The following is a 25,549-nucleotide window of genomic DNA, read 5'->3' on the forward strand; positions in this document are numbered from 1 at the left end:
CGTTAGAAAATGTAAACAAAGAACGGGAATTAGAAAGCAAAGAGTTGCGTAAAAAAAATGTTGATGATTCTTTTCTGATTTTGATGCAAGATTGATGTTCTAGAGCCTGGAAAACTCTATCCATGACTGCATTCCGAGATCAGGGTTGATTGGTGTTCAGCGTTAGAAAATGTAAACAAAGAACGGGAATAAGAAAGCAAAAGTTGCGTAAAATAAAAAGGTTGATGATTCTTTCGGATTTTGATGCAAGATTGATGTTCTAAAGCCTGGAAAACTCTATCCATGACTGCATTCCGAGATCAGTGGTTGATTGGTGTTCAGCATTAGAAAATGTAAACAAAGAACGGGAATAAGAAAGCAAAGAGTTGCGTAAAAAAAAATGTTGATGATTCTTTTCTGATTTTGATGCAAGATTGATGTTCTAGAGCCCGGAAAACTCTATCCATGACTGCATTCCGAGATCAGTGGTTGATTGGTGTTCAGCGTTAGAAAATGTAAACAAATAACGGGAATAAGAAAGCAAAGAGTTGCGTAGAATGTTGTTAATGATTGTTTTCTGATTTTGATGCAAGATTGATGTTCTAGAGCCTGGTAAGTTCTATCCATGACTGCATTCCGAGATCAGTGGTTGATTGGTGTTCAGCGTTAGAAATGTAAACAAAGAACGGGAATAAGAAAGCAAAAAGTTGCATAGAAAAAAAAGGTTGATGATTCTTTTCTGATTTTGATGCAAGATTGATATTCTAGAGCCTGGAAAACTCTATCCATGACTGCATTCCGAGATAAGTGGTTGATTGGTGTTCAGCGTTAGAAAATGTAAACAAATAACGGGAATAAGAAAGCAGAGAGTCGCGCAAAAAAAAAAAATATTGATGATTCTTTTCTGATTTTGATGCAAGATTGATGTTCTAGAGCCTGGAAAACTCTATCCATGACTGCATTCCGAGATCAGTGGTTGATTGGTGTTCAGTTTTAGAAAATGTAAACAAAGAACGGGAATAAGAAAGCAAAGAGTTGCGTAAAAAAAAAATGTTGATGATTCTTTTCTGATTTTGATGCAAGATTGATGTTCTAGAGCCCGGAAAACTCTATCCATGACTGCATTCCGAGATCAGTGGTTGATTGGTGTTCAGCGTTAGAAAATGTAAACAAATAACGGGAATAAGAAAGCAAAGAGTTGCGTAAAAAAAAAAATGTTGATGATTCTTTTCTGATTTTGATGCAAGATTGATGTTCTAGAGCCTGGAAAACTCTATCCATGACTGCATTCCGAGATCAGTGGTTGATTGGTGTTCAGCGTTAGAAAATGTAAACAAAGAACGGGAATAAGAAAGCAAAAGTTGCGTAGAAAAAAAGGTTGATGATTCTTTTCTGATTTTGATGCAAGATTGATGTTCTAGAGCCTGGAAAACTCTCTCCATGACTGCATTCCGAGATCAGTGGTTGATTGGTGTTCAGCGTTAGAAAATGTAAACAAATAACGGGAATAAGAAAGCAAAGAGTTGCGTAAAAAAAAAATGTTGATGATTCTTTTCTGATTTTGATGCAAGATTGATGTTCTAGAGCCTGGAAAACTCTATCCATGACTGCATTCCGAGATCAGTGGGTGATTGGTGTTCAGCGTTAGAAAATGTAACCAAAGAATGAGAACAAGGAAGCAAAGGAGTTGTGTATTGTTGGTGATTCTTTTCTGATTTTGATGCAAGATTGATGTTTTACAGTCTGGAAAACCCTATCCATGACTGCATTCCGATATCAGTGGTTGATTGGTGTTCAGCGTGAGAAAATGTAAACAAAGAACGGGAATTAGAAAGTAAAGAGTTGCGTAAAAAAAAAAATGTTGATGATTCTTTTCCGATTTTGATGCAAGTTTGATGTTCTAGAGCCTGGATAACTCTATCCATGACTGCATTTCGATATCAGTGGTTGATTGGTGTTCAGCGTTAGAAAATGTAAACAAAGAATGAGAACAAGGAAGCGAAGAGCTATGCAGAGTATTGTTGATGATTTTATTTCTGATTTTGATGCAAGATTGATGTTTTACAGCCTGGAAAACTCTATCCATGACTGCATTCCAGAACAATAGTAGTAAAATTGTAAAAGAGTAGAGTAGGAGGAAGATGTAGGGATTGAGACGGGTGGGACAAGATATGTTGATTGAATAAGAGGGCATATACATTAGCTATGAGTACCAGATGCAAGAGTGACAGAAGAACGATATTATGCTTCAGTTTTGTGATGTATTTTGCAGGATCGAGTTGGCTACCGAGCTGCTGCGAATCGAGCAGCAGCTGGAGATGGCTGATTCGTTCAGCCGTCCCCGCCGGACACGACACCTGTGTGGACCATATTGTCACGCTCCGCATTATTCTGGAGCAGGTCAACGAATTCCAAGCGTCCCTTTACTTGGTATTCATTGACTACGAAAAAGCTTTCGACCGTCTCGATCACGAGAATATGTGGGGCACCATAAGACGCAAAGGTGTTCTTGAGAAAATCAACTGCCTCATCGATTCACAGTACGAGGTCTTTTCGTGTAGAGTGCTGCACAATGGGGTCTTGTCCGACACTATCCGGGTCGTAGCTGGTGTGAGGCAAGGATGTACTCTATCACCGTTACTGTTCCTCATCGTAATCGACGAGATTCTGGTAGGTGCGATTGACCGTGAACCAAACCGCGGGCTGTTATGGCAGCCTATAACCATGGAGCACCTAAACGACTTCGAATAGGCTGATGACGTTGTACTCCTCGCGCAACGGCGTTCTGATATGCAGAGTAAGCTCAACGACCTTGAAAACCAAATCGTTGGATGTAAACACGGTGACCGCTTCCAGTTTCACAGTAGTCGGGCAACCAGTGTAGAATGTTGGCTATTCGGCCACATTGAGAGTTCACGTATAGTCAATGTCAACTACGAACAGCCTAGATAGCCGTGTGGTGTCGGCAGCCGGTTGTCTGGCTAAGAATAACGCTACGGATTGCCGGTTCCAGTGGTAAAAGTCCACCATACAGGTGACCCCTAATTCTTGGTGTGATGCGGCTTATGCTTACCGTATGCCTACACGCAGAAAAAACTACGTTAAAAACAAATATATTCTAGGCAAATCCAAACAATAATTCAGTTTGTTCTGGCATCAAAAATAAATATGTTTGGATCAAACATATTGTTGCATTTGAAGCGAACAAAAACTTTCTTTTGAATCAAATGTGCGTTTCGAGTTGTTTCAACCAGCTAAATGTTTGAAGCAAACATGGATATTATTGTTTTGGTTCGGCCATTCATAATGTTTTCGTATCAATTCTTCCAATTTTCATATTCTGGTAGCATTTGACTACCAGATTTCACAATTCCAATCGTTCATATTTCATTTACTTACCTTTCTGTGCCTGAAAAACATCCTCATCATCAATTTGGAAGCAAGAACACATATTATTCCACGCTTGCTCCTGCTCCTCTGTTGAACTCCGATCGGATCCGATCCGAACTCGAGTTTTTGTTTACTTTTGCAAGAGCGAGCGAGGGGCTGCCCACTAGTGTACATATAAAACAAACAGGGATTTAATTTGGTTTTAAAAAATAAATATGTTTGATTCAAACATTTTACCATTTTGGAAGTAAACATGTATATTTTTGAAGCAAATGGATGAAATTTGTATCCGTGTATGAATGAATGGTTAGGGGTGGTCTAAAAAGAACCTAACTGCTAACGGAGCCTGTGATGCACCAGGGCACCCTTCACAGTATTGAGCCCTTATTGCGCTAACCGGAGCTATGGCGTAGTTGACTTTTTGCTTTTCTGGAATAATCGGTTACTCTTATTCAATCTCAACTTGAGGTTAAATAAGGATGGGATTATGAGTATGTTTTTATTTAGTTTTTCATCTAATTGTCACCTATATAGCTTCGCTTTATGCGTTTTTCACAGTGTACTCTGTGTTTCGTCGTTGACGTTCTTGATACGATACCGACTTGGTTTCATCGTTGCTGTTCACATAAGTGTTGAAGTTGTGGAGTTTATTATCGTAATTCGCAATGGCTACAGTTAGGATAGCTCAAATAAATCTTCAGCACAAAAGAACAGCAACGAATAATCTTTGTAGACTTAGGCAAAATGGCAAATCCCAAGCTTTGGTGCAGGAACCCTATTTTCGCAAGGGTAGCTTCTACCTAGGTAACCTAGTGAACCCGGTTTTTGCTGCTTTCAGTAATGAAATGGCAAATTCTCGATCAATGCCGCGTGCATGTGTACTTGTTAACAACGCTATCGTTGCTACACTTATCTCTGAACTAACAACCAGAGATGTATGTGCTGTCACAATTGATGCAACTGGCGGATCCCCCGTCAGGAAATACGTCTATTGTTTGGTTTATTTACCACATGATGAACCATCCCCTACGGATGCTTTCAAACAAGTTGTCATTTATTGCACGTCAAAAAGCCTTCCGCTAATTGTCGGCAGTGATGTTAATGCTCATCACATCATCTGGGGTAGCTCGGATATCAATCTGAGAGGCTCCAGCTTGATGGAATACTTAAGTAGTACCGAACTTGGTTTACTTAACATAGGCAATCGCCCAACCTTTATGGTATCTAATAGAGCAGAAGTATTAGACATAACTCTCTGCTCCAATAGAATCAGTCATGAGTTGACGAATTGGCATGTGTCAGATGAGGAATCCATATCTGACCATCGCTATATCTATTTTGATCAGTTGAATGTTTCTTCGCAGACCTTGCGTTTTAGAAATCCCCGTTCAACCAACTGGGATCTCTATACAGAGTTGCTCTAGACAAAATTTCATGGATATCTACCATCCATTGAAACTCCTTCCGACTTGGATGATGCCGTTGATACTACAACGTTGAATATCGTGGAAGCTTTTGAAGAAGCTTGCCCCTTGCGTTCTGTGAAAACCCCAAGAGGAACCCCGTGGTGGAATTCCGATTTGGCTAAGCTCAGGAAGCAGTGTAGAAGGAGTTGGAACATACGTCATTCAGCAGGGACAGATTTTTTCAAGTTGGCTCGCAAAGCTTACAAGAAGGCTCTACGATCTGCTGAACGATTTGGCTAGAAAAACCTTTGTGTAAATGTTTCCAATTTGAGTGAAGCCAGTCGATTGAATAACAATCTTGCGAGATCCAAGGATTTCCAAGTTGGCGAAATTCGCAAGCCAAATGGCGACTACACTTCTTCTGACGAAGAAGCGTTAGAGCACTTATTTGATACACACTCCCCTGGATGTGTAGATAAAGCATCTTCGGATGTTCCTGATGTATTTTCATGTAGTTATGGGTCTTGGGCTCAGGCTCGTAGAATCATAACTACTGAATCGATTCAATGGGCTCTAAATAGTTTTGCTCCTTACAAATCTCCAGGGGAAGATGGGATCTATCCCGTTTCCTCTTCAGAAGGGTTTTGAGCATATGAAACATCTTTTGAAAAAACTTTTAGTATGCAGTTTTGCTACTGGGTATATTCCCATATCCTGGCGGGATGTCACTGTAAAGTTTATCCCAAAAGGAGGACGTGCTTCGTATGAAGAAGCAAAGAGTTTTAGACCCATCAGTCTGACCTCATTTCTTCTGAAATGCTTAGAACGCATTATCGATCATCACATTCGTGATGACTGTTTTGCAAACATGCCTCTTCATGTTAATCATCATGCTTACCAATCTGGAAAGTCCACCGTGACTCTTCTACACAAGGTTGTCTACGACATCGAAAAAGCATTTGCTCAAAAGCAATCATGCTTGGGTGCGTTCTTAGATATTGAGGGTGCTTTTGACAACGTGTTTTTCGATGCAATATTGAAAGCCGCACGTTGCCTCCTGCAAAACCTTAGATTGGTCCCTGGCCACCGGAAATGTTCCGGGTTTTTTGAGGGTATGTTCAAGATGCATTTTCTCCACTGCTTGTAATTTTATTTGACGTCATCTTTCATCATTTTTTATACTTTCTCCGAAAACAAGAAATAATATGCCGGCCAATGGTGGCTGTAGATCGAGAATCCATCTAAACTACACAGAGATACGGCCATTTCCGTAAAAAACGGCACCGGGAACATGATTAAATGATAACAGATCGGAATAATGCAAATATGAGTATCTGACTTCATGGCTTTGCGAGACGATGATTACAGAAACATTTCCAGAATGATAGTGTCCACTGCCACCGTTATAGCAGGTTCCATGGGCCTTCCAGGAGGGGCCGTTTTGGCACCATCTGGAACTATGCATATATGGGTGTCAACATTCATGTTTTCCCAAAGACGATGAATATAGAATCTTTATTAGAGATATATTTTGAGGACTATAGGACTCTTTGGCCAATTTGTCACAGGCTCCGGAAGTTCTGCGAAAGTGACATTTGTTCAGGGTGTATGGCCAATCCCGTATCGTTTTCACGAAAATGGCCATATCTCTGGGTATACCGAACGGATTTTCGATCTGCAGCCAGCATTGGTCAGCATATTAGTTCTAGTTTCTGGTGAAAGTCTAAAACATAATGGTTGTAAACGTCATATAAAATGACAAGCAGCAGAAAAAATGCATTTTTAACATACCCTCGGAAAACCCGGAACACCACCGGTGGCCAAGGGCCAATCAGAGGTTTCGCATAGGGCCAGCATACTAGAAGAGTTTCCGCGTCCGATGGTCCCAGTTTGATCAAAATCGGATCATTCTACGCAAAGTTATGCTGATTTGAACTTCGACAAATTTTTGCCTATCTCAACCTTTTTGTCTAACCCCTGTATATGGGACTAATTCTTGATTCCAAGCTCTCCTGGACTCCTAACATTGAGTTCAGAGTCAAAAAGGCGTGTATGGCTTTCGGCAAATGCCGACGAACTTTTGGTAAAACTTGGGGTCTTAAACTCAAATATATCAAATGGATTTACACAACAGTTGTACGACCAATTTTGTCGGACAGCATTGTTTGTTACACTGACGGCTCCCTCTTCGAAGGTAGAGCGGGTGCAGGTGTCTACTCGCGTGAGCTAAGATTGGAACAGTCCCACTCACTGGGTAGACACTGCACTGTGTTTTAAGCGGAAATATTTGCCATTTTGTGTGGAGTTTAATCCGCACTGCAGAAATACATAATGGGCAAAGTAATATACTTCTGTTCAGATAGCCAACACAGATAGAAAAATCCACTGAAATTTACGCTAAAGATGATGCACATAAATGGATGCCCGTGACGCTGGGTAGACACCTTTACGTGGTGCGTTACGGGGTAAGATCTACCACGGTCACGGTCACATTGCCAGCTACAGGCAAATCCTGACCCAACGAATACCTTCCCAATATACAACTCCGTGGTACTTTATGAGGGTGTCGCTGAGTGGAGAGCCTCTCTTTAAGTATCACATCAACATTTCCTTTCCATCCCCTAGGGCGTAGTACGGAGTAGTAATCCTCACGCTTTTGTAATTTTTGTCTTAGATTGAAATCAAGGACTACACCTACCTTGATTTCTGATAGCAATCTGGACAGTTTTTTTTAAAAAGAAACATGAGTTTTACTCCACTTACATTTTTTCATTAATTTGGAATTTGAATATTTTTTATTTTCGTATAATTATTCCCTCACTTTTCCATATTTATATGTGCTATATTTACTTAATCTCATAATGCAATATTTTTATAATACCATATTTTAAAATTTTGCAAATTTTTTATCTCCATATTTTTTTAAAATTTTTATGCTTTCATAATTTCATAATGTCATACAGTGTTGATAAGGAACTTTATTTTTTAATTATACATTTTCATATTTTTATTTATATATATTTCAAATATGTATTCATATTATAACTTGCTCATTTTATCATGTATTCATATTTTCCTATGTTCATATTTTTATATTTTCATATTATCTTGTTTTCATATTTTTATTTCTTCGTGCTTTCATATTTTCATATATTTATGTTTTCATTTATTTATATTTTCATATATTTATTTTTTCATATATTTATATTTTCATATACATTTATATTTTCATATTTTCATACTTTTGTTTTCTCATATTTTTATTTTCATAGCATGTATATATAATAGTGTGAAAGTGTGAAGTTATTTTCATATTTTATACTTTCTTATTCTTATGCTTTCATGTGTTATATTTTCATAATTTTGCTTATTTAAATGTTTATCTCTTATATTTCATATTTCAGTTATACATATAACATATTTCCATATATTCATGATTTATATTTTCATACACCCATATTGTCATATTCTGCTAATTTCATATTTTATATTTACCTATTTTTAAATTTATATATTTTCATTTTGTCATATATTCATAAGTTTATATTTTCATTCTTTAATATTTATTTTTATTATAAATGTTCATGTGTTTTCATATTTTCATATATTCATTTTCATTCCCTTCATATTGTCATATTTTCTAATATCTATTTTTTCACATTTTCATATAAATTTTTATTAAAAATTTACTAAAACTGGTTCACTAAAAAATACAGGAAGATTGAGAGGGCATCATTTACCTAGCTCGTTATTATCTGACAAAACTTTGATAGGTTCGATGATATAAAAACGGGAGGAGCTGACAAAATACAAAGGAAAGGTAACATTTACAATACAATAGAAGAAACATATTTATTTTAATAATTTTTACCATATATTTTTATTGACACACGGTGATCTGGTGACGCTGATTTCTTGAAGCTGAGGTCCTTCGGTCAGGGACACTGTGAACTATTTTTCAAATAATGTAATTCCAATCTAAACATTAATATTTTCTTTTCAGCCGAAACAAGTGTTGCTGGTGAAGTTTATTTCACACTAAGGATCAATTTGCTCTCCTTTGATTTTTATAAATTTCAACGTTTTTTCTATACTTATTCTTAATATTTCCATACCACGGAGCAATTGCTTGACTCAGCTTAATGGAGTGGCTAACAGAAATGGTCGGTTTCTGGATCTCGTCCTTGCCAACGATGCAGCTAAATCTACTTGCACCGTTTCCGAAGCCATCGAACCTCTCATCTACCTGGATGCTGACCATCCCGCTCTGGACATAGTCGTTAACCTTCCGGGCCTGTTTACGTTTGACGATGCTTCTGACGTGCACCAAATGTACGACTACCGCCGAGCTGATTATGATAGTATTTGTGATGCTATCTCATGTATTGACTGGTCACCCATCGAGATTGACGTCTGTGTAGATGATGCTGTTAATTATTTCACTCGCCAAATTCATCGTATAATTGCGGAGCACGTGCCCCTGTGTCGCCCGAAGCCTAAACCTCCCTGGTCGAACAGTCGTCTGCGTCAGCTAAAGCGAAGTAGGGCAAAAGCATTGCGACAGTACTGCAAGAATCGCACGCTGATTACGAAGCAGGAGTTCAACCGTTCCAGTACTGCATATCGTGTATACAATCGATTCCTTTATCGTCGTTACGTGCTTCGAACACAATCATCACTCCGTAGAAACCCCAAACGTTTTTGGTCGTTTGTTAACTCCAAACGAAAGGAAGTTGGTCTGCCTTCGTGCTTGCATCTGGGTGAAGAAATCGCCAGTTCTGAGCTGGAAAAATGTAATTTATTCGTTCGACATTTCCTAAGTACATTCAATGCCACCAGGGCCACCGCCGATCAAATAGCTATTTGCAAATCAATTCACGCCTAGAAATGTTTTAGATTTGCATGCATTTTTAATCGATGAGCAGACCGTTCTGCCAGCCAACAGAAAATTGAAAAGCTCGTACACTGACGGCCCAGATGGTATTCCGTCTTCTGTGCTCCAGCCTTGTTCGAACTCGCTGGCTACCCACTCACCTAGGATTTTCACACTGTCGATCCAGGAGGGACAGTTTCCTGATGAATGATAGGTGTCGCACATGCTTTCTGTTTACAAAAAAGGCGACAAAAGGAATGTACAAAATTACCGAGGCATCACATCCTTATGTTCTTGCTCCAAAGTATTCGAGATAATCATGAATGACGTTTTATTCAGTGCCAGTAAAGAGTACATCTCTACTGCACAGCACGGCTTCTATCCAAAGCGATCTGTAGAAACGAATTTAATAGAGTTTGTTTCGCTGTGGGTTCGCACCATGGACTCCGGTGGTCAAGTTGATGCAGTTTATACGGATTTGAAAGCAGCGTTCGACCGCGTTGACCATGGAATATTGCTTGCAAAGTTAGAACAACTTGGAGTTAGTCGCCATCTAGTGTGCTGGTTCAAATCATATCTGTCGAACCGTTTGCTTTCTGTGAAAATCGGTTCTTCACAGTCTGAATACTTCTCCAATACTTCTGGTGTACCACAAGGAAGTAATCTGGGGCCTCTCTTGTTCACGCTGTTTATCAACGAACTCTCCCGACTTCTACCTCCTGGTTATCGTTTGTTTTATGCGGATGATGTTAAAATGTTTAAGATTATCAACAGCATCGAGGATTGTGATGAACTGCAATCGCGTGTGGATAGAATGGCGAACTGGTGTTCTGCTAATCTCCTGACGCTCAGTATTCAAAAATGTTATGCCATTTCCTTTTATCGGAAATACAAGCCGATAGTTTTTGACTATTGTATCTCTGGTACTACCCTCGAAAGAGTGAATAGGATTACGGATTTAGGAGTCACACTGGATCAAGACATGACATTCAAGCCGCACTATAACGACATCATCGCAAAGCTAATCGGCAACTCGGATTCATTTTCAAACTATCTGAAGACTTCCGGGATCCTCATTGCCTAAAATCTCTGTACTGCTCTTTAGTTCGTTCTATCCTTGAATTTTGTGCTGTAGTTTGGAGCCCTTATCATAGCGTCTGGATCTCAAGGCTAGAAACCGTGCAGCGTAGATTCGTGCGTTATGCACTTCGGCACCTTCCATGGAGGGATCCCGTTCATCTTCCCGCATATGAGGATCGATGTAGCCTACTTGGTATTGACACTCTTCAAACTAGAAGGAATAGATCGCAGGTTGCCTTCGTGGCCAAAATCGTGACTGGTGAAGTTGACTCTCCGGAACTTCTCATGAGGTTAAATCTTTATGCTCCGGAACGAACAATGCGTCAACGAGATTTCCTGCACCTTTCTCCGCGTAATCGAATGTATGGCATGAATGAACCTTTCCGTGCTGCTGTGGCTGCTTTTAACAACATTTATAGGCTATTTGATTTTAACTTACCATTGACCACTTTTTTAAGAAGATTGTAATCGTTTAATGTATACTTGTTTAAATTTACTATATTCATTAAAACTACCAAATGTCAGATGAATCAATACAATAAACATAAACATAAACATATATTTTAAATAATCTCGCTTAAACATTTATAAACAGTCATCTTGTCAACGATTTACCTAACCAAATGACAATTATTGATCTTAATTTTCAGAAACATTGGGTGCTGACGAAGATTCTGAAGCAGCATCACACTACAAAGTCTAATATTACTACAATTTATTATTTCAGAAATATGCCGCAGATTGCAAAATCAATGCGTTTTGTCAAAATCTATTTATTCATATTATATTCATGAACAAAACATCACCATTTACAATATCAATACCAATAAAACTATAATATTTACGCTTTTTCGCCAAGAAAAGCACCCCTAATAACCCATCCAAACTCCAACTCCAGATACCTATGAAGGTCGCGCGAGTTCTCCGCATCTTCTTAAGTAGGTATCTAATCAACACTTCCCACCCAAATCCCCACTGATCGTAAGGACCTGGCCAGGTGTTGAACAAAGGGATCGTTGAATGAAAAACATGCCAAGCCCCAGGCTGTTTTTCTGGCGCATCTAACGTCCCTATCGACAGCCAACCCAGGATAGTGTGCGGTCAGATATGCTATGCTATGCTAAAGATGATGCACATAAATGGAACGCCATTATTAGCTTAATTCCATGCGTGATATAGCCTAAATATATACAATGTTTGACATGAATAGTCAATATTGCTTGCAAGTTGTAAGCAAACTTGTTAGGAAGAGGTCCATTTCCGCGTAGAATAGTGTAAATATCCGCATCTCAAGTTTTACGCGCTGTTTACTTTTCATTATTTCATTCTGTGAAGCAGCTATCAAAGCCCTCGCTTCGGGCAACTCAAGGTCGAAGTTAGAAATCGCATGTCGAACTCAAACAGAGGAACTGAATTCAGTTAATACATTGCACCTTATATAGGTACCTGGCCATTCTTCCATAGCTGGAAACGAATTGGCTGATGAGCACTGGAGCATCACAAGACTTTTTTGGTCCTGAGCCAGCTATTCCAATATCTAAGTGTTGGGTGAAGCGTTTGATTAGCTCTTAGGCTTCCACTCAGCACAAACGGTACAAAATTGTATATCCGAGAGCCATCTCCGGTAGTAGCTAACTATTTAGCTAATCTGTCAGAATTGCAGTAGCATAGTCAAGGCCTTGACAGGTCACTGCCGACTCAACTATCACATGGCAAATATTCAACGTGTTGAATCTTTTGTTTGTGATGCTTGAGAATCCGATTATGGAACTTCTTATCATCTGATATGTAACTGCCCAATTTATGCGCAACTGCGTTTCCAAATATTTGGTAGACACTTACTAAGTGAAATTTACTACCTGAACCTTCAAAGTATTCTGTTGTTCATAACCCGTTGTGGTAAGGAGCTATGAGCTTTTGTACGTGTTGTTTACGTTGTATGCCCTCTCCAAGGGTACCTTTCCCAAACTTCCCATTTTTCCCATCCATATTCCTTTCCTTTTTGTTCACTTCGTTTTCCGTCAGGTGCGTGATGAGAAAGGCTGTGAAGGCGATGGCGTGCCCCTGGAGCCGACGTTCTGATACCTGATACCTGATTCCTCATCGTAATCGACGAGATTCTGGTAGATGCGATTGACCGTGAACCAAACCGTGGGCTGTTATGGCAGCCTATAACCATGGAGCACCTAAACGACTTCGAATTGGCTGATGACGTTGCACTTCTCGCTCAACGGCGCTCTGATATGCAGAGTAAGCTCAACGACCTTGAAAACCAAATCGTTGGATGTAAACACGGTGACCCCTTCCAGTTTCACAGTAGCCGGGCAACCAGTGTAGAATGTTGAAAGCTTTCAATATCTTGGTAGCCAAATGGCGTTAGATGGTGGTACCAAGATCGACATAGGCGCACGGATCAAGAAAACAAGGGCTGCCTTTGCGTGTTTAAGAAATATCTGGAAAAACAGGCAGATAAGTGTACGCACCAAAACACGAATTTTCAACTCTAACGTGAAATCTGTGCTGTTATACGCTAGCGAAACATGGTGTGTATCAGTAGAGAACACTCAACGGCTGCACTGTCCATGATTTCATAGTTGACGTATCAACCATTGCACTTTCCGATGTAATTGAGATGATTCACGGACAAACATCACGAATTTCAGGTCACTCCTGACGGAATCCAATTTTCAAAGTACTCGCGTTTTCAAGGGCACACCATTCGATACCGAAGCAACGCACTACTGTCATTTTTTTTCATTTTTTTCAACAAAGCTGAAAAAATAAAAATCACAGTTGTGCGTTGCATCCGTATCGAATGGTGTGCCTTTGAAAACGCGAGTACTTTGAAAAGTGGATTCCGTCAGGAGTGACCTTAACGCATTTCAACCCGTAGACACTTAAATTAGATTTGAACCTTGCATCGTATCGATGTAACGGCGGTTGAATTACCCTTGTAAATGCATAGTAAGTCATATTCGCTGAAATTCTGAATGGTTGATACGTCAACTATGAAATCATGGGCAGTGCAGGTGTTCATCAACAGATGTCTGCGGTATATAATTCGGGCCTGGTGGCCTCACGACTGGATCTCAAACAACGAGCTCCATCGTCGTTGTCACCAGAGGCCGATAGCAACATAAATTCGGGATCGAAAGTGGGGCTGGGTCGGTCACACTCTACGTAGGGGCGGAAACGAAATCTGTAAACAAGCATTAGACTGGAACCCAGCGGGACATCGCAGCAGAGGCAGACCCAGAGGCTCTTGGCGACAAAGCCTGAATAAAGAAATAAAAGAAGTCGACCGAAATCTAACCTGGCAACAGGTTAAAGCGATAGCCGGGCAACGCTCACGATGGAGATCTTTCAAGTCGGCCCTTTGCACCACCAGAGGTGTACAGGATCCATAAGTAAGTAGGTAATGTGAATATGTTGCACATACCGTCAGCGACAAATATTCAGTTGTTTATTACAGCATTACAGCATTTTGAAATACGAAAAATAATTTAACTAGAGTGAAGAAAATGTGTTTACGGTTGATTACCTTATTTTAACTTATATTTGTGAAACCAGATTGTATGCCATTAAGAGTGGCGGCATGTGCCTTATTTGCCAGGTCTCCTACTCGCGGAGACGAGCCAGCCTCGGGCTGAAAGTCTCCCTAATAAAGACAATAAAAAAAGGTCTCCTACTCATTTGGAACACGATTTTGTATGGGATTGACAGATGAATTTTGTTCCAATGCTAACATGATCACCACTCTTAATTACATACATTCTGTGTGAAACTGATACATTTAAATGTAGACCAATTTTATGTAGGAATGTCTAGGTTGAAAGAACAATTAAGAAAAAACAAACAAAATATCTACAAACACATATTATTTTCCAAAAGGGCGATATTAGATTAGGCGAGCAGCAGATAAAACATAATCAAATATTCCTGCAAATTATAACGTCTGAACAAAGGAAAATTGCCGTTTAAAAATTTAAATTCATCTATATTTGCCCCTTTGGAATGAGTTCTAATATTTGGTCAACCCACTTATGGTTTTCAAAAATAACTATCTAAGGCATAATAAGTTTCTCAATTTTTCAAATATAAAATACAAGTACGGATTATTTCATTTAAATAAATTAAATTTATTCATCGCATCAACTTGCTAAACTAACAATACGATTTATCGCACCAATCACTTTTCATCCAATTGTACAGCACTACGATTGAGTATGTTCACTTTCACAACTTGTTTGCTCAGGTCTTGGTCTTCAATGAACGACGATCCACTTATTCCTCGAACTGATCGAAAGAGTCGGATTCCGGTGCGCGGTAGTGGTGAGCTGGGGCTGGGGCTGCGTGTCCGTATCCGTGTCCACCGTGTCCTCCGTGTCCGTGTCCGTATCCGCCATGGCCGTGCGCTGGAGAGCATGGCACGTGGGCTACGCTGGGAGCGCATCCGACCAGCAGGTTGGCACCGCACTTGGCGTGTGGGGCGTGCACAGCGTAGGTGTGAACTACTGGAGCGGGGGCAGCGTGTCCGTGTCCGTAGTGAGGTGCTGGGGCATGGTGGGCTGGAGCTGGTGCGTGGTAGGCTGGAGCTGGAGCATGATGAGCCGGAGCTGGCGCATGGTAAGCCGGAGCTGGAGCTGGAGCGTGGTAAGCCGGAGCGGGGGCATGATGAGCTGGTGCTGGTGCTGGTGCGTGGTATGCTGGTTTCGGGTAGTCGGCCAAGGCACTGCTGACGGCCACAGCGAAGAAAGCGATGAGGATGAACTTGTTCATGGCGCTGCTGGTTGAACTGGTGGGTAGATGATTACTACACTGCTGCTGTACTTAGACGATGACTGCTGATTGCCCTACCGTGTTCGAAGGGTTTTATAATTAAATTTTGCTGATTGAATCGTTTTGATTTGGTGCCGAAATTTCGCACCTTGGACCTCATACACATTGCAAATTAAACTGTTGATGCAGCACGTCAAATGTTTTGCTTCGAAGTGAGTATGCAAAAATATGTGCGTGGATTGTTGGTGCCAACCGATCGTAACTCAGCACAGTTCAGTTATTTGGACTGTTCATCGATTTGAAAGTTTCATTGGTTCATATGGAACATATGTACATTAATTCGGGATGACATCTTATTGATCTTGTATCCAAATCCTCCGACATTGAAGCCCATAATGAGTTACTAGCTAATCAATGTTTGGACAGATTTTCAGCTTTAATTTATCGTCGATCTAGATATGTCACTGCGTCTATCCTCTCTTCGTTTTATTTTCCTCTTCAAATTGTTAAAATTTCAATCATCATATATGAAAGATTGTTCGTTGATAGATGGCATGATGCAAAATTATCAATCTAGAGTTCATAAAGACAATTCTTGGGAACAGTACACGTTTGGACGCGGCCACTTAAAAGTAATGTTTCATTTTACTGTTTGATACTTAGCAATCTTTCAAGACAAGTTCTACTGCGTAACGAAATTGATGCTTTATTCTGCTTTTTTGACTTTAGGTTAATCTGTGACCGCAAGAGGGAAAATGGAATAGATGAAAACAAATCCAAATGTTAAATAAACCTCGCACTATACTGCCGTCATACACATATTTGTCCCATGATTGCTGAGATTTCTTGTATACATGGGACACTTATGCGTATAACGGCAGTATAGCTCAGCTGTCCATTTGGTGTGCTTCCGATATCAGCTCAATTTGGGTTTTCATTGGTGTGACTTTAGTCAAGAGAAATGCAAAAAAAGGAATCATGCTTATTCCTTACCAAGTGTAAATATCTGAGAAACAGTCTCATAGATAATGTTCACTTGCCAACAGCATAATAAGAAATTTACCATTAAAGTGAAACCAGTTAGAATATAATTACAAAACTACTCCATGCTTTCAGAGGCCTCAAATAGTAAGGTGTAGAAACCGGTGTAAATCAATTTATCAATATGTTCAAAACATGTTTTTCACGTTTGAAAATGTAAAAATAATGAATACCCCCCACCCCTCGGAAAATATAAATAAATTCCTGTGAATATTCAAAAACAATATACCTATCCATTCATGATAATTGTTCAGTTTTTTATTTCCCCCGTTTAGTGGATCTGACACTAATTTCCATATTGGCATATTTTTTCCCACGGCATATTGGCATATTTTTTTCAGAAATAGTATCGTTTGCTCAAATTGCGAGATGGTATATGTCGTGACAGCGCAAAGACTTTCAACGAAAGAGCTACGGCAATATATTTTAGCATTGCACAGTTTAGAAATGAGTCGATTCCATTTCATTAGAAAGGAAAGATACGATTCTGCGCATGAAGTAGAACGACAGTCATATGTATTATTTTATGATAAATGAAGAGATGGGTGATACCCTCAGATCAGATCAGCAGTCAAGGGAGATGGCGACTAGTCAAAGACTAACAAGCTGTCTCGGGAAGATTTTTATATTTAAGACACTATACTTGCTAACAAAAACACCTTTTTGATTAATTGAATAGATTGCATTTGGATTGGATCTGGATTAGATTTTGTTTGTATAAAATTGGGATAAAATTTTGATTGAATTTGAATTGGTTTTGGATTTTGTTTTGACAGAATTTGGGATGTTTTTGAAATTGGAATAGATTCATATTGGATTTGGATTGAATTTGGATTAGATTTAGATCGGACTTGTATTGGGTTTGGATTGAATTTAGATTATGTTTTTTATGGAATTGAATTGGTTTTGAATTAAATTTGGATTGCGTTTGGATATAACGACAAGCATCTCGGAATCCAAAACAAAATTCACTCGCGTTTTCAAGGGCACACCACCGCAAAGCTGAAATAAAAAAAACTAAAGTTGTCCGCTGCCTCCATATTGAGTGGTGCCATCGAAAACGCAAGTGAATTTATTTTTGGATTCCATGATGTTGTCCTTAATTTGATTGAATTTGGAATGAATTTGATTTGATTTGGGTTGGATTTGGACTGGATCTGACTGAATTTTGACTGGACCTGGATTTTATTTGGATTAGATTTGACTGATTGACCTCGATTTGACTGGATTTGGACTGGATATGATTTGGACTGATTTGGACCGGTTTTGGATTGGTTTAGGACTGGACTTGAACTGGATTTGGATTGACTGGATTTGGATTTGATTTTGATAGGATTTGGCTGACTTTGGACTGGATTTGGACCTGACTGATCTGGACCGATTTGACTGGACTGACTTAGATCTGGAAACGTATCTGGAACTGGATTGATCTGGTCGATCCGAACTGACTGGAACCGATTTGACTGGATCTGGACTCGATCTGGACTGGATCTGGAACTGACCTGACCGACTGGACTGATCCGACCTGACTGGATCTGGACTGACTCTGGACTGGATCTGGACTGGACTGACTGGACTGACCTGGACTGACCTGACCTGACTGGATCTGGACTGACCTGGACTGGATCGACCGATCTGACCTGGACTTGGACTGGATCTGACCTGACTGGATCTGGACTGGACTGGATCTGACTGGACCTGGACCGATCTGGACTGGATCTGGACCTGATCTGGACTGACCTGGACTGGATCTGGACCGATCGGACTGACTTGACTGATCTGGACTGGACTTGGACTGGACCTGACTGGATCTGACCGATCGACTGACTCGACTGGATCTTGGATCTGGACTGATCTGGACTGGATCTGGACTGACCTGGACTGATTTGGACTGACCTGGACTGGATCTGACCGACTCTGGACTGGACCGATCAAACTGACTGGAACTGACTCTGAAACTGACCTGAACTGGATCTGGACCGATCTGGACTGATCTGGACTGGACCTGGACTGATCTGGACTGGATCTGGACCTGGATCTGGACCTGACTGGATCTGGACTGGATCTGGATCGATCTGACCTGGACTGACCGGACTTGAATCTGGACTGGATCTGACCGACCTGACCTGGATCGACTGACTGGATCTGACCTGACCGATCTGGACTGGATCTGACCGACTGGACCTGGACCTGGATCTGACTGACTTGGACTGGATCTTGGACTGGATCTGGACTGGATCTGGACTGACTTGACAGACCTGACTGACCTGGACTGGATCTTGGACTGGATCTGGACTGGATCTGGACCGATCTTGGACTGACCTGACCTGACTGGATCTGGACTGGATCTGGACTGATCTGGACCGATCTGGACTGACCTGGACTGGATCTGGACTGGATCTGGACTGGATCTGACCGATCTGGACTGGACTGGACTGGACCTTGGACTGACCTGGACTGGATCTGGACTGACTTGGACTGACTTGACTGACTCGACTGGATCGACTGACTTGGACTGACCTGACTGGATCTGACTGATCTGGACTGACCTGGACTGGACTCTGACCGGACTGGACCGGGATCTGGACCTGGACTGACCTGGACTGACCTGGATCCTTGACTGGATCTGACCTGATCTGGACTGACCTGGACTGGATCTCCGACTGACCTGGACTGACCTGGACTGGATCTGACCGACTGGACTGGACTGACCTGGACTGACCTGGACTGACTTGACTGGACTGACTGACTGGATCTGGACTGGACCTGGACTGGATCTGGACCGACCTGGACTGATCTGGACTGGACCTGGACTGGATCTGACTGGATCTGGACTGGATCTGGACCTGATCTGGACTGACCTGACTGACTCTGGACTGACCTGGACTGGACCTGGGACTGGATCTGGACTGGACCTGACTGACCTGGACTGGATCTGGACCGACCTGACTGGACTGACCTGGACTGGATCTGACCGATCTGGACCGATCTGGACTGACCTGACCGATCTGGACTGGATCTGGACTGACCTGGACTGGATCTTGGACTGACCTGGACTGGATCTGACTGACCGACTGGACGACTGGACTCTGGACTGACCTGGACTGACCTGACTGATCTGGACTGGATCTGGACCTGATCTGACTGGACCTGGACTGACCTGGACTGGACTTGACTGACCTGGACCGGATCTGGACTGGATCTGACCGACCTGGACCGGGATTGACTTGGACTGGATCTGACCGACCTGGACTGGACTGACTGACCTGGACCGACCTGACCGGACTGGACCGACTAAACCGATCTTGGACCGACCTGGACTAGACTCAGAACCTACTGACTGGACTGGACCTGACTCCTGGACTGGATCTGGACTGACCTGGATCTGACCTGACTCGACCTGGACCTGACCTGGACTGGACCTGGACTGGACATGGACTGGACTGGAGCCGACTGACTGGGACCGGATCTGGACTGGACTGGACAGATCTGGAAACGGACTGGAACTGGACTGGACCTGGACTGGCATCTTGGACTGGATCTGGACTGACTGGGACTTGGACCTGACCTGGATCTGGACTGGACTGGACTTGACCGATCTGGATCTGGATCTGGACTGGATCTGACTGGATCTGGACTGACCTGACTGACTGACTGACTGGATTGACCTGGGACTGACCTGGACTGGATCTGGACTGACCTGGACCGGATCTGGACTGGATCTGACTGGATCTGGACTGACTTGACTGGACCTGGACTGATCTGACTGGATCTGGACTGACCTGGACTGACCGATCCTGACTGACCTGGACTGACCTGGACTGACCTGGACTGACCTGGACCGATCTGGACTGGATCCTGACTGGACCTGACTGGACCTGGACTGACTTGGACTGGATCTGGACTGGACCTGGACTGGATCGGACTGGATCTGACTGGATCTGGACTGACTCTGGACTGGACCTGGACTGACTTGGACTGACCTGACTGACCTGGACCGGATATCTGACTGGATCCTGGACTGGATCTGGCCTGGATCTGACCGACCTGGACTGGATCTGGACTGGACATGGACTGGAGCCGACCGATCAGACCGGATCTGGACTGACTGACATGATCTGGACACGGACTTGAACTGATCGAATTGGACCGACCATGACTGGATCTGGACTGACCTGACTGACTCGGATCCGGACTGGATCTCGACCTGGATCCGGACTGACCTGGACCTGGACTGACTGACTTGACTGGATCTGACTTGGACTGGATCTGACTGGACCTGGACTGACTTGGACTGGACCTGACTGATCTGACCTGGACTGGATCTGGACTGACCTGGACCGATCTGGACTGATCTTGGACCTGGATCTGGACCTGACCTGGACTGACTCTGGACTGGACCTGGACTGACCTGGACTGACCTGACTGGATCTGGACTGACCTGGACTGGATCTGGACTGGATCTGGACCTGGATCTGACTGGATCTGGACTGGACTTGACTGATCGGACTGGACCTGACTGGATCTGGACTGACCTGGACTGGACTTGGACTGGACTCCTGACTGGATCTGGACTGACCTGGACTGACCTGGACCGGATCTGACTCGGACTGGACTGACTGGATCTGACTGGATCTGGACTGACCTGGACTGACCTGGATCTGACTGGACCTGGACTGGATCTGGACCGATCCTGGACCGGATCTGACTGGACCTGGACTGGATCTTGACTGACCTGGACTGACTGGACTGACCTGACTGATCTGGACTGGATCTGACTGATCTGACCGATCTTGACTGGATCTGGACTGGATCTGGACTGACCTGGACTGGATCTTGGACTGGACCTGGACTGGACCTGGACTGACTGGATCTGGACTGACCTGGACTGACTGGACTGGATCTGACCGGATCTGGACTGACCTGGACTGACCTGGACTGGACTTGACTGACCTGGACTGGACCTGGACTGACCTGGACTGGACCTGACTGGACCTGGACTGGACCTGGACTGACTCTGACCTGGACTGACTTGGACTGACCTGATCTGGACTGGATCTGGACTGACCTTGGACTGGACTGGACTGACCTGACCGACCTGGCTTCAGGACTGGATCTGAACCGACTGGACTGATCTGGACCGATCTGACTGACCTGGACTGACCTGACTGATCTGGACTGGACCTGGACTGACCTGGACTGACCTGACTGGATCTGACCGATCTGGACCTGACCTGGACTCTGGCCTGACTGACCTGGACTGGACCTGGACTGGATAAGTACTGGACTGGAGCCTGACTGACTGGACCGACCTGGACTGGACTGACAGATCTGGAACGGACTGGAACCGACTGGATCTGGACTGCACCTGGACTGATCTGGACTGACTGGATCTGGACTGACTTGACTGACTGGACTGACCTGGACTGGACTTGACTTGGACTGACCTGGACTGGACCTGGACTGGATCTGGACTGACTTGACTGACCTGGACTGGATCTGGACTGGATCTGGACTGACCTGGATCTGGACTGGACTGACCTGGACTGACCTGGACTGGATCTGGACTGGATCTGACTGACTGGATCTGGACTGACCTGACTGGATCTGGACTGGACCGACTGACCTGACTGACTGGACCGATCTGGACTGACCTGGACTGGATCTGACTGACCTGGACTGGACCGACTGACTGACCGATCTGGACTGGATCTGGACCGACTTGGACTGACCTGGACTGGACCTGGACTGACCTGGGACCTGGACTGACTGGACTGACCTGGACTGGATCTGGACTGGACCTGGACTGGATCTGGACTGATCTGGACTGACTCGGCCTGGATCTGACCTGGATCTGGACTTACCTGACCTGGACTGACATGGCCTGGAGCCTGACTGACTGGGACCGGACTCTGGACTGACTGGACATAGATCTGGAAACGGACTTGAACTGACTGACTTGGACTGCATCTGGACTGGACCTGGATCATTGGACTGATCCGGACTGGATCCGACCTGATCCTGACTGGATCTTGGACTGGATCTGGAACTGGACCTGACCTGGATCTGGACTGACCTGGACTGGATCTGGACTGGATCTGGACTGACCTGGACCGGATCTGGATCTGACCTGACCTGACTGGACCTGGACTGGACTTGACCGATCTGGACTGACCTGGACCGACTGACCTGACTGTATCTGACCGACTGGACTGGATCCTTGACTGACCTGGATCGGACTGGACTGATCTGGACTGACCTGGACTGGATCTGGACTGATCTGGACTGACCTGGACTGGATCTGGACTGGACTGGACCTGGACTGGATCTGACCGACTGGACTGACTGGATCTGGACTGGATCTGACTGGACTGGACTGACCAGATCACTGGACTGACCTGACTGGATCCTGGACTGGATCTGACCTGACTCTGACCGGATCTGGACTGGACTGACCTGACTGGATCTGGATCGACCTGATCTGGATCTGGACTGGACTGGACTGGATCTGGACTGGATCTGGACTGACCTGGACTGATCTGACCTTGACCGACTGGACTGATCTGACCGACCTGGACTGGATCTAGACTGAACCTGACTGATCTGGACTTGACCTGGACTGGATCTTGGACCGACCGACTGATCTGGACTGACCTGACCGACTGACCTGGACTGATCTGGACTGGACCTGGACTGGATCTGGACTGGACCTGGACTGGACCTGGACTGATCTGGATCGACCTGACCTGGACTGACCGGATCTGGACTGACCTGGACTGACCTGGACTGGACCTGACTGGACCTGGACCGACCTGACCTGACCGATCTGGACTGACTTGACTGACCTGGACTGACCTGGACTGACCTGGACTGGATCTGACTGACCTGACTGACTGGATCTGGACTGGACCTGACTGACCTGACTGGATCTGGATCGACTGACTGGAACCGATCTGGACTGGACCTGGACTGGATCTGGACTGGATCTCTGGACTCTGGACTGATCTGGACTGACTTGGACTGGATCTGGACTGGATCTGATCTGGACTGACTTGGACTGGATCTGACTGACCTGGAAACGGATCTGGACTGACTTGACCTGACCTGGACTGACCTGACTGGACTGACCGATCTGGACTGGACCTGGACTGGATCTGACCTTGGACCGGATCTGGACCTGACTGACTGGATCTGGACTGACCTTGACCTGACCTGATCTGACCCGGATCTGGACTGACTGATCTGACCTTGACTGACCCGACTGGATCGATCTGACCTGACCGGACTTGGACTGACCTGGACTGGATCTGGACTGACCTGACCTGGACTGGATCTGGACCTGACCTGGACTGACCTGACTGGACTGATCTGGACCGACTTGACTGACTGGACTGGACCTGGACTGGACCTGGACTGGACTCTGGACTGGACTCTGGACTGGACCTTGGACTGACCTGGACTGGATCTGGACTGACCTGGACTGATCTGGACTGGATCCGACTGGATCTGGACTGACCTGACTGGACCTGGATCTGACCTGGACTGATCTGACTGGATCTGGACTGGATCTGGACTGACCTGGACTGACCTGATCTGGACTGACCTGACTGACCTGGACTGGATCTGGACCTGGACCTGACTGGACTGGGACTGACTGGACTGGACTTGGACTGACCTGGACTGGATCTGGACTGGATCTGGACTGACCTGGACCTGGACTGGATCTGGACTGACCTGGACTGGATCTGGACTGGACTTGGACTGACCTGGACTGACCTGGACTGACTGGACTGGACCTGGACTGACCTGGACTGACCTGGACTGGACCTGGACTGGATCTGGATCTGGATCTGACTGGACTGACCTGGACTGGATCTGGACTGACCTGACTGACCGATCTGGACTGGATCTGGACTGACCTGACTGACTGATCTGGACCGATCTGGACTGGACCTGGACTGATCTGGACTGGACCTGGACTGACCTGGACCGACTCTGACTGGATCTGGACTGACCTGGACTGACCTGACTGGATCTGGACTGGACTCTGACTGACCTGGACTGACTGGACTGGACTGATCTGGACTGACCTGGACTGACCTGGACTGGATCTGGACTGGATCTGGACTGGATCTGACTGGATCTGGACTGGATCTGGACTGGACCTGGACTGGACTTGACTGACTTGGACTGGATCTGGACTCTGACTGGACTGGACTGACCTGACTGGATCTGGACTGATCTGGACTGGACCTGGACTGACCTGGACCGGATCTGGACTGGACTTGGACTGACCTGACTGACCTGGACTGGACCGATCTGGACTTGGACTGACCTGACTGACCTGGACTGGATCTTGACTGGATCTGGACTGGATCTGGACTGACCTGACTGACCTGGACTGGATCTGGACTGGATCTGGACTGGATCTGACCGATCTGGACTGATCCGGACCGATCCTGACTGGACCTGACTGGATCTGGACTGACTTGGACTGACTCCTGGACTGGACTTGGACTGGATCTGGACCTGACCTGGACTGGATCTGGACTGGACTGACCGACTGGATCTGGACTTCGACCTGGACCGATCTGGACTGACCTGGACCGACCTGGACTGGATCTGACTGACCTGGACTGACCTGGACTGGACCTGACTGGATCTGACTGACCTGGACTCTGACCGGGATCCTGACCGACCTGGACTGGACCTGGACTGACCTGGACTGGATCTGACTGATCTGGACTGGATCTGGACTGGATCTGACCGGATCTGACCTTGGATCTGAAACTGGATCTGGACCTGGATCTGGACTTGACTGGATCTGGACTGGATCTGGACTGATCTTGACTGGACCTGGATCTGGAACTGACCGACTTGAACTGACTGGATCTGGACTGGATCTGGACTTGGATCTGGACTGGATCTGGACTGACTTGGACTGGATCTGGACTGACTTGGACTGGATCTGGACTGACCGATCTGGATCGATCTGGACTGG

The 25,549-nt window shown here is 44.5% G+C and overlaps 1 protein-coding gene across 1 annotated transcript; it reads right to left on the minus strand.

The window, feature by feature from the left end:
- Window positions 1-14,893: 14,893 nt before the first annotated feature.
- On the minus strand, window positions 14,894-15,531 carry LOC134202855 (vitelline membrane protein 15a-1-like). Its single transcript, XM_062677838.1, has one exon. It carries the CDS (start codon window positions 15,505-15,507, stop codon window positions 15,013-15,015), a length of 495 nt encoding a protein of 164 aa, XP_062533822.1. The 5' UTR covers window positions 15,508-15,531; the 3' UTR covers window positions 14,894-15,012.
- Between the last annotated feature and the right edge of the window lie 10,018 nt (window positions 15,532-25,549).

The sequence above is a fragment of the Armigeres subalbatus genome, unplaced genomic scaffold (assembly GCF_024139115.2).
Source record: "Armigeres subalbatus isolate Guangzhou_Male unplaced genomic scaffold, GZ_Asu_2 Contig1485, whole genome shotgun sequence".
Classification (NCBI taxonomy): domain Eukaryota; kingdom Metazoa; phylum Arthropoda; class Insecta; order Diptera; family Culicidae; genus Armigeres; species Armigeres subalbatus.